Here is a 9823-nt window from a genome sequence, read left to right on the forward strand (position 1 = left end):
TCCCATCCCAGCCTTGTCCTCTCCCTCCCAGTCCACTCCCACCAAGGCTTAAAGCACTTTAATCACAAAAATAGAGCTCTGTGTGGCGGCACCTATAAAAACGGGGTGCGGGGGGGGGGGGGTAGCCGGGGCCGGGGGCCCCGCGCCCGGGTCAGGAGCAGGCAGGGGGGGCTCCGGGCAGGGGGGGGCCGCGTTGGGCGCAGGCCGGAGCCCCCCCGAAGAAGGTGGGTTCGGTGAGGGGGTGGAGGAGGAGGAGGAAGAGGAAGACGCCCAGGAGGTAACAGGGCAGCAGCGCCCGGCGCCGGGGGTGCTCCAGGGCCGCCCCCACCGCCGGGAAGCCCATGGAGTTACAGAAGGAGTGACAGAGCACCGCCCCGCCAGGTGACCTGGGGACAAAGAGGACAAGGCGGGGGGGGGTCAGTACAGCTGAGACCCCCCCCCTCCAACCCCCCCCCATCCCCGGCTGCACCCCACCTGTCCTGAGGAAGATGAAGGCCGTGTAGGCGCCGAAGACGGCCGTGTAGGAGAACTGGAACGCTGTGGGAGACAAGGGGGGGGGGGATTTAGCGCGGAGGGAGGGGGGCAGCCCCATATCCCCCCCCCCGCCCCAAACTCTGTGTGTACCGCCCCCCCCCCCCCGGGGTCCTCACACCACCCCGGCACCCCAACGTCCCCCTGGCAACCCAAATCCCCCTCCTCGTAGCCCAAATGGCCCCTGAGCACCCCAAAATCCCCCCCCCCCAAATCCTCCCCCAGGCACCCTGAATCCCCCCCCCCGACACCCCCATATTGCCCTGAGCACCCCAAATCCCCCCCCCAGCACCCCAAATGTCCCCTGAGCACCCTACACAGCCCCTCCCCCACCCCGTATCCCCCTGGACACCCACCCTGCCCCCAAACACCCCATAGCCCCCCCCCCCCCCAGCACCGCCAGCCCCCCCCAGACCCCCCAAAGCCCCCCCCAGACACTCCGTATGTCTCTGAAGCACCCTATTCCCCCCCCCCAGGAGCCCTGTATCCCCCCTGGGCACCCCACCCTGCCCCTCAAGCACCCTGAGACCCCCCCCAGGGCACCCTGTGTCCCCCCCCGCCCCGGTACCTGCCGACATGAAGATGCTGCCGACGGAGCCCTGCCGGAACCGGAGCTGCTCGATAACGTGATGGAAATGGGCTGGGGGGGGGACGTTGAAAAAACACGGGGATGTGAGGGTTTGGGGGGAGCCCGGGGGGGGGGGATATGGGGTGCTTGGGGGGCCCAGGGGTGGGGATACAGGGGGTGCGAGGTACCCAAAGGGGGGTGCTTAAGGGACAAACAGTGTCTGGGGGGGGGGCTGTGGGGTGCTCAGGGGGATCCAGGGTTCCTGGCGGGGGGACAGGGTGCCCTGGGTGGTCTTGGGGTGCTGGGGGGGGGATATAGGGTGCTTGGGGGGCAGGATGGGGTGCTCGGGGGGGATCCAGGGTCCCTGGGGGGGCAGCGTGGGGTGCCAGGGGGGATACAGGGACCGCGAAGGGGGGAACTATGGAGTGCCGGGGGGAGACTGGGGGTGCTCAGGGCAATTTGGGGTGTCTGGGGGGAGCTGGGGGGTGCTCAGGGGGGATTTGGGGTTCCTAGGGGGGGACAACAGGGTGCCCTGGGGGGGTCTCAGGGTCCTGGGGGCGGGGAATAGGGTGCTCAGGGGACATAGGGAGTGTCTGGGGGGGGCTGTGGGGTGCCCAGGGGGATCCAGGGTTCCTGGGGGGGGGGGTCTCAGGGTGCTGGGTGGGGGGATATGGGGTGCTTGGGGGGCAGCGTGGGGGCGCCAGGGGGGGATACAGGGTACTTGGGGGGACATATGAAGTGTCTGGGGGGGTGGGGAGGGCATTGGGCTGTCTGGGGGGGGACTGTGGGGTGCTCAGGGGGGATCTAGGGCTCCTGGGGGGGGGTCTCAGGGTGCTGGGTGGGGGGATATGGGGTGCTTGGGGGGCAGCGTGGGGCGCCAGGGGGGGGATACAGGCACCCTGAAGCGGGAAACTACGGAGTGTTGGGGGGAGCCTGGGGTCGCTCAGAGCAATTTGGGGGTGTCCGTGGAGGGGCCGGGGGGGGTTGTGTGTGTGTGTGTGTGGCGGGGGGGGGGAATATGGCCCCCGTCCGCCCCCCCCCCGACTCACCCACGCCGAAGAAGAGGGGGCAGGCGAGGACGGCGGGGCCGGGGCCGGTGCAGGGCACCAGGATGGGCATCATGCAGGCGCGGAAAACCAGCTCCTCCGTCAGCGGCGCCACCACCTGGTTCCGCAGCCAGCGCACGTCCCCCAGGCACAGCGCCCACCAACGGGGGGTCTGGGGGTTTGGGGGGGGGGGGCGGCACCCAACGTCAGCACTCACCCCTCAAACCCGAACCCCCCCCCCAAAACCCCCCCAATTCTGGCCGTCCCCAAAGTCAGCGTGGGGTATTAAATCACCAAAACCTGCTGCTGCCCCCGCTAAAGCCCCCCCCCCCAGTTACCCCCCTCCCCGCTTGGGACCCCGTAAACACCCCACTGCACCCCAAACCCCACCCCCCCCTTATCCCACCCCATAAAACCCCTACCCCCCCCCCCCCAAACCCACTTCTGCTCCCCCAAAGCCCTCCCCCCCGTTATCCCCCACCCCACCTGAGGCACCCAAACCCCCCCCAAAACACCCCATTGCCCCCCAACCCCCCCCCGTCAACCCCCCCATCCTGCCTGGGACCCCTTACCCGCCTCCCAAAACGCCCTACTGCCCCCCCCCCCAAAAACCCACCTCTGCCCCCCCCCAAAGGGCCCCCACCCCCCCCCATTATCCCGCACCCCCCCTGGGGCATCCAAACCCCCCCTTGCCACCCCCCACCCCGCCTGGGACCCCTCCCCCCCTCCCCCCAGCCCCTTTCCCCCCCCAGATTGTCTGTGACCTCCCCCCCCAGCTCCAAATTGTCCGTGCCCCCCCCCTTACCCAAAGCCACCCTGACGCCATCCAGCCACCGCCAGGGGACAGTCCATGAAGAGCTGCATGAGGGGCCCCAAAAAGAGGATCTGGGGGGGACACGGGGGGGGGTGTGTGTCAGGGAGGGGGTCGGGGTGACCATGCCCCCCCCCCCCCCCCCCCCCCATTTGGCCCCCCCCCCTCACCATAGTGAGCAGCAGCGGCAGCAGCGTGGCCGGCACCAGCCCCTCCAGACGCAGCCCCAGCAGCGCCGGCAGCGGGGTGTCCAGCTGTGGGGAGCAAAAAATGGGGGGGTGGGGGGGGGGGGGCGGTGGTGTGTCAACACGCCTTGGGGTGCCCCCCCCCCCCCAAAATTATAACCTCCCCCCTCCCCCGACCTCACCTTGATGCCCGACAGCTCCTTCAGAGCCAGACGAAGGCCGGGGAGAGCCCCGAGACCACCAGGACGCTGGTGAAGCGCCGCTTGATGACGGAGGGGTGGTCCCTGTAGCCCGGGGGGGGAATATCAGTGGGGGGTGGGGGCCCTGACAGTCCCCCCCCCACCCCCCAGACGCTGACGAGCCCTCCCAGCACCCCGCAACCCCCCCATAACCCCCCCCAGTGCCCCGAAACCGCCTCCCAGGGCGCCCTAAAACCCTGCCAGGACCCCCCCGTACTGCCCCCAGGGATCCTATAGGCCCCCCCGGGTACCCTATAGACCCCCCCAGACCCCTCCCAAGTTCCCTATAGATGTCCCCAGTCCCCCAGGTACCCCATAGACCCCCCTAAACACCCTACAGACACCCCCCCAGCACGCCCAGCCCCCCCCGGAACCCTATAGACCCTCCAACCACTCCCAGACCCCCCCAGATTCCCTATAACCGCCCCAAGCACCCCCAGGTGCCCTATAGAGCCCCCCCCGGCCACTCCAACCCCCCTATAGACCCCCCCAGCACCCCAGGCCACTTCCAGGCTCTCTAGACACCTTACAGACCCCCCGCAAGTCCCCCTATACGCCCCCCAGTACCCTCCCACACCCCCCACGTACCCTATAGACCCCCCCGAAATCCCCTACAGACCCCCTAGGCAACTCCAGCCCCCCCCAGCACCCCTACAGGCCCCCTCCAAGCACCCCCCAGACCCCTATAGACCCCCCCCAAGCCACTCCAGCCCCCCGCAGGTACCCTATAGATCCCCAAGCCCCCTCACACCTCCCCAGCCCCCAACAGACCCCTCCCCAAATCCCCTATAGACCCCCCCAGGCCACTCCAACGCCCCCCCCCCCCGACACCCTATAGACCCCCCCCATCCCCTCTACAGACCCCCCCAAGCACTCCCAGATCCCCACAGACCACCCCAGCCCCCCTATAGACCCCCCCCAGCACCCCCAGACTGCCCCAGATCCCCTACAGACCCCTCCAAGCACCCCCAGATCCCCTATAGACCTCCCAGACCCCCCCCCCCCGGGTACCCCTATAGACCCCCAGCAGCCACTGCCCCCTTATAGAGACCCCCAAATCTCCTATAGGCTCCCCCTTGCACCCCCAGCCACCCTACAGACCCCCCCCCGCCCTCCCCGTCCCCGTACCGCGGCAGGGGGCTGCCCCACACGTAGAGGCTTCCCACGTAGGAGCAGGCCAGGCTGAGGCAGGCCAGCACGGCGGCCCAGCAGGGCCCGGGCCCGGCGCCGGCGGCGGTGTGGGAGGCCGGGCCCCCCCCTCCCGGAGCGGCTCCCGGGGCCCCTCCCGGTCCCGGCCCAGCCCGACCCGGCCCGGCCGCGGCCCAGGACGAACCGCCCCGCCGCCTCCGACACCGCCATGGCGCCCGGAGGGGGGCGGAACTTGGGGCGGGGCCACGCGCGATTGGACGGAGCCGGGGGCGTGGCCAGGCGAAATCGGGCGGAGATTGGGGCGGGGCTGGCGCCGGGGGCGGAGCCGAGGGCGTGGCCCCACGTGATTGGGCGGACTCCGGGGCGAGGCCCGGCGCCGGGGGGGCGGAGCTTGGCGCGGGGGAGGTGGTGCCGGGGGCGGGGCTTGGCCCAGGGGGCGGGGGCCAAGAGCGATTGGTCGGTCTGGGGCGTGGCCAGGGGCGATTGGGCGGGACTAGGCGCTGGTGGGCGGGGCCAGTCATAGGAGGCGTGGCCGTTTGTAGGGGCGCGGTCAAAGCGCGGGGGGCGTGGCCTAAGCGCGGGGGGGCGTGGCCAGGGAACTGGGTGGGAAACTGTTGGAGCCGGTGGGGGACTGGGACTGACTGGGAGAACCGGGGACCAACCTGGGGGGCACTGGGACCAACTGGGGGGACTGGAACCGACTGGGGGGACTGGAACCGACTGGGAGAACCACAACAGACTGGAGGAACTGGGACAGACTGGGGGGGACTGGGACCGACTGGGGGGATTGGACCAACTGGGAGAACCGGGACCACCCTGGGGGGGACTGGGACCAACTGGGGGCACTGGAACTGACTGGAGGGACTGGGACCGACTAGGGGGTACTGGGACCGACTAGGGGGACTGGGGCCGACTGGGGGGACTGGGACTGACTGGGGGGTACTGGAACCGACTGGAGAGACTGGGACTGACTGGGGCACTGGGACAGACTGGGGGCACTGGGATTGACTGGGGGGATTGGGACTGAGTAGGAGAACCACAACAGAGTGGGAGAACTGGGGACTGAGTGGGACCGACTGGGGGAACTGGGACCGACTGGGGGGACTGGAACCAACGGGGGGAACCAATACCAACTGGGGGAACTGGGCCTGACTGGGAGAACCGGGACCAACTGTGAAAACTGAGTCCAATGAGGCAAACTGGGACAAACTGGGCGAACTGGGACCAACTGGGGGAACTGGGCCGGGGCTGCCAGTCCCGGGGTGGGGGGGACGCTGCCAGGACGAGCCGCGACCGATTAAACTGGGTGAACTGGGTGAACTGGGCTGTCGCCGTCCCTCAGGCCATCCACTGGTTGGCCGCCTCCTGCCACCACGCCTGTGGGACAAGGCGGGGGGGGTCAGCGTGGGGGGGGACGGGACACCCTTGGGGACCCCCCCAGTGCCACCCCACCTGCCCCTCGCTGCTCTGGGGACACGCGTCCTCCTCCTCCTCCTCCTCCCGGTGTCCCCTCCACGCTCGGGGACCCTCCATCAGGGACCCTGGGGGGGGGACGGGACACAAAGGGGGGGGTTAAGAGGGGTTGGGGGGGGGCGGTGGGTGCCCCCCACCCCGTCCCTCACCCCGCCGGGTGTCACAGGAGGCGCAGGGGGACCAGGCGCCCGTGGGTGACGTCGGCCAAGCTCCGCCGGGTGGCTGCCACCAACGCCGGGGTGTCCTCGACCTGGGAGGGGGGGGACACGGGGAAGGAATGGGGGGGGGGGGGGGGGTGAGACCCCCCACCCACTTTACGGGTCCCTAGAAGTGTCCCCCGTCCCCCCCCTCCGTCACCTGCATGGCACCCAGACAGGCTCGGCGAAAGCGGGCGCTGGTGCTGGCGGCCACCACGGTTGTCACGGCGGCCACCACCACGGGCAAGGAGCGGGCCACCCTCTGCTGGCCCTGGAAAGGAGGGGGGGTGGGGGGGTCCGGGTGGGCTCGTAGCCCCCCCATCCCACCCTAATTTTGGGCCCCCCCACCCCACCCCCGGCACCCACCTGGCGGGGTGGACCAGGGCGCGGAGGCCACTGGCCAGAGCCTGGCGGTTGCCCAGCAGCGTCTGGGCCAGGTGGGCCAGCAGCAGGCGGCGGGTGGCTGGGGATAAGACGGGGGGGGGGCTGTCACGGCAGGGCGGGGGGGGACGACGACGGCACAGGGGACAGATGGGGACAGCCCTGGAGCTTGGGGACCCCCCCCGAACCATGGGGACAGCCCTGAACTATGGGGACACCCCCCCACGGGGACACCCCCCCACAGGGACACCCCCGTGGGACCCCCCCAGACCCAGGGTCCCCCCCCCCCAGGCCATGAGGACACCCCCCAGACCTCGGGGACCCCGTGGACCACGTGGACCCCCCACCACGGGGACACCCTCTTGACCATGGGGACCCCCCCCGACCATGGGGACCCCCCTGGAGCTTGGGGACCCCCCCAAACCATGGGGTTCCCTTGGACCATGGGGACCCCCCCCACCACAGGGCGACCCCCAGACCCTGGGGACACCCCCCCAGACCATGGGGACCCCCTACCGCAGGGCCACCCCTGTGGGACCCCCCCACACCCAGGATCCCACCCTCCGACCCTGGGGACCCCCCCACACCCAGGGTGTCCCCCCCCAGACCCAGGGTCGACCCCCCCCAGCCCTTGGGGACCCCCCCAGACCCAGGGTACCCCCCCCCCGACCCTGGGGACCCCCCCAGACCCAGGGCCCCCCCCCGCACCGGCATCGTAGCCCTGGAAGGGGTCGCGGTGGCGGAGGAAGAGGAAGAGCAGGAGGGTCTGGGGGTGACAGTCCCCCCCCGGGGGCCCCCCCGCCCCCCGCCCCACGGCATAGGTGACATCGGGGGCCGCCAGCTCTGTCAGTGGGACGTCCCCCGCTGTCACCCCCCCCGGGAGGAGGCCGGGGACCCCCCAGTCCCCGAGGCTGGAGGGGTCCCGCAGGAGGCCGGGGGGGGGCGCGGCCGGGAGCCCGAGGAACAAGTGGGGCAAGGTCAAGGACAACGCGCTGGCCACGGCCACCCCGGCCCTGTCCCCAGCCCCGTCCCCAGCCCCGTGCCACCAACCCGAAGCCACCCTGTCCCTGTCCCAGCCCTGTCCCTCTCCCCAGCCCCGTGCCACCAACCCGAAGCCGCCTGTCCCTGTCCCCATCCTTGTCCCTGTCCCTCTCCCCATCCTTGTCTCTGTCTCTCTCCCCAGCCCTGTCCTTGTCCCTGTCCTTGTCCCTGTCCCCGTCCCCGTCCCACTGACCTTGGGACCCCCAAACTTGTCCCAACCCTGTCCCCAGCCCTGTGCCACCAACACGAAGCCACCCTGTCCCTGTCCCCAGCCCTGTCCCTCTCCCAGCCCTGTCCCACTGATCCTGGGCCCTCCCATCCTGTCCCTGTCCCTGTCCCCATCCCTGTCCCTGTCCCCAGGCCTGTGCCACCAACCCTAAGCCACCCTGTCCCCATCCTTGTCCCTGTCCCATCCCTGTCCCTCTCCCCGTCCCTGTCCCAATGACCTTGGGACCCCCAAACTTGTCCCCATCCCTGTCCCACTGATCCGGCCACCCCATCCCTGTCCCCGTCCCCATCCCCGTCCCCATCCCTGTCCCACTGACCTCGGGTCCCCAAATCTGTCCCCAGCTCTGTCCCACTGACCCCCAGGCACCCTGTCCTCGTCCCCGTCCCCGTCCCCAACCCTGTCCCACTCACCTTGGCCCCCTCCATCCCTGTCCCCATCCCTGTCCCCGTCCCCATCCCCGTCCCCATCCCTGTCCCACTGACCTCGGGTCCCCCAAATCTGTCCCCAGCTCTGTCCCACTGACCCCCAGGCACCCTGTCCTCGTCCCCGTCCCCGTCCCCAACCCTGTCCCACTCACCTTGGCCCCTCCGTCCCTGTCCCCACCCTGTCCCCGTCCCCGTCCCTGTCCCTGGGATATGGCGACGGTGACGAGGCGGCTGGGCCGGTTGGGGAGGGGGCGCAGGCAGGGACAGAGCGCGGCGGCGGGGACAAGGCTGATGTCCCCCCCCAGCCCCGCGGCGGCGGCCGGGGGGGGGACACGCAGGGGGACGGGGACCCCCACCGTGGGGTGGATCCTGCTGCAGGGGGGGGACCCCCGGGGGCACCGGCCTGGGGGGGGGGGGGACAGGGGGGTGGCGGGGATGGGGACAGAACCCCGAGGACAGCGGGGACACGCTGACCCTGGGATCCACGGCCCCGGCCCTGTCCCTGTCCCCATCCCTCCCATCCCTGTCCCCATCCCTGTCCCTGTCCCCATCCCATCCCTGTCCCCATCCCTGTCCCCGTCCCCAACCCCTCCCATCCCTGTCCCTGTCCCCATCCCTGTCCCGTCCCCAACCCCTCCCATCCCTGTCCCCATCCCTGTCCCCATCCCTGTCCCCGTCCCCATCCCGTCCCATCCCTGTCCCCATCCCTGTCCCCATCCCTGTCCCCGTCCCTGTCCCCGTCCCCTCCCATCCCTGTCACAATCCCTGTCCCCATCCCTGTCCCCATCCCCATCCTGTCCCCATCCCTGTCCCATCTGCATCCCTGTCCCCATCCCATCTCTTCCCTGTCCCCATCCCTGTTTTGTCCCCATTCCTGTTTGTCCCCATCCCATCCTGTCCCCATCCCTGTCCCCATTCCCATCCCATCCCCATCCTGTCCCCATCCTTGTCCCTGTCCCCATCCCGTCCCCATCCTGTCCCCGTCCCCATCCCCGTCGCTGTCCCTGACCCCATCCCTGTGTCCTCATTCCCATCCCGTCTCTTCCCTGTCCCCATCCCTGTTTTGTCCCCCATTCCATCCCTTCCCCATCCTTGTCCCTGTCCCCATCCCGTTGCCATCCCTGTCCCCATCCCATCCCCGTCCCTGTCCCTGTCCCCATCCCATCCCCGTCCTGTCCCTGTCCCCATCCTACGGTGTGAAGTGCCAGCTCTGGACCCTCAGCCCGGCTCCCGCCGCCCCCCGGCGCTCTCCTGCCTGTGGGGACAGGACAGGGATGGGGATGGGACAGGGACAGGGACGGGGACAGGGACAGGGATGGGGATGGGACAGGGACGGGGATGGGACAGGGACGGGGACAGGGACAGGGACCGGGACGGGACAGGGATGGGGACGGGACAGGGATGGGGACAGGGACAGGACGGGACAGGGACAGGGATGGGGACAAGGACAGGGACGGGGACGGGACAGGGATGGGGACAGGGACAGGGACGGGACAGGGACAGGGATGGGGATGGGACAGGGACGGGGACAGGGACAGGGCTGGCACT

General features: G+C 70.4%; 2 protein-coding genes across 2 annotated transcripts in view; one reads left to right on the forward strand and one right to left on the reverse strand.

Moving 5' to 3' along the window:
* Positions 1-58: 58 nt before the first annotated feature.
* Positions 59-4754, reverse strand: RCE1 (Ras converting CAAX endopeptidase 1). Its single transcript, XM_054183965.1, is given in 12 exon segments — positions 59-372; positions 375-386; positions 475-537; positions 1100-1171; positions 2149-2318; positions 2953-2987; positions 2989-3030; positions 3127-3210; positions 3324-3346; positions 3349-3425; positions 4509-4717; positions 4719-4754. Coding segments are annotated over 12 exon segments (1122 nt in total). The 5' UTR covers positions 4740-4754.
* Positions 4755-8485: 3731 nt separating this feature from the next.
* The window catches only part of SPTBN2 (spectrin beta, non-erythrocytic 2), a 31512-nt gene continuing 30174 nt past the window's right edge, over positions 8486-9823 (forward strand). Inside the window, 1 exon segment of the mRNA XM_054183946.1 lies at positions 8486-8494. Within this exon segment, the coding sequence (XP_054039921.1) occupies positions 8486-8494 (9 nt within the window).

Source organism: Rissa tridactyla, chromosome 29 (assembly GCF_028500815.1).
Source record: "Rissa tridactyla isolate bRisTri1 chromosome 29, bRisTri1.patW.cur.20221130, whole genome shotgun sequence".
Lineage (NCBI taxonomy): Eukaryota > Metazoa > Chordata > Aves > Charadriiformes > Laridae > Rissa > Rissa tridactyla.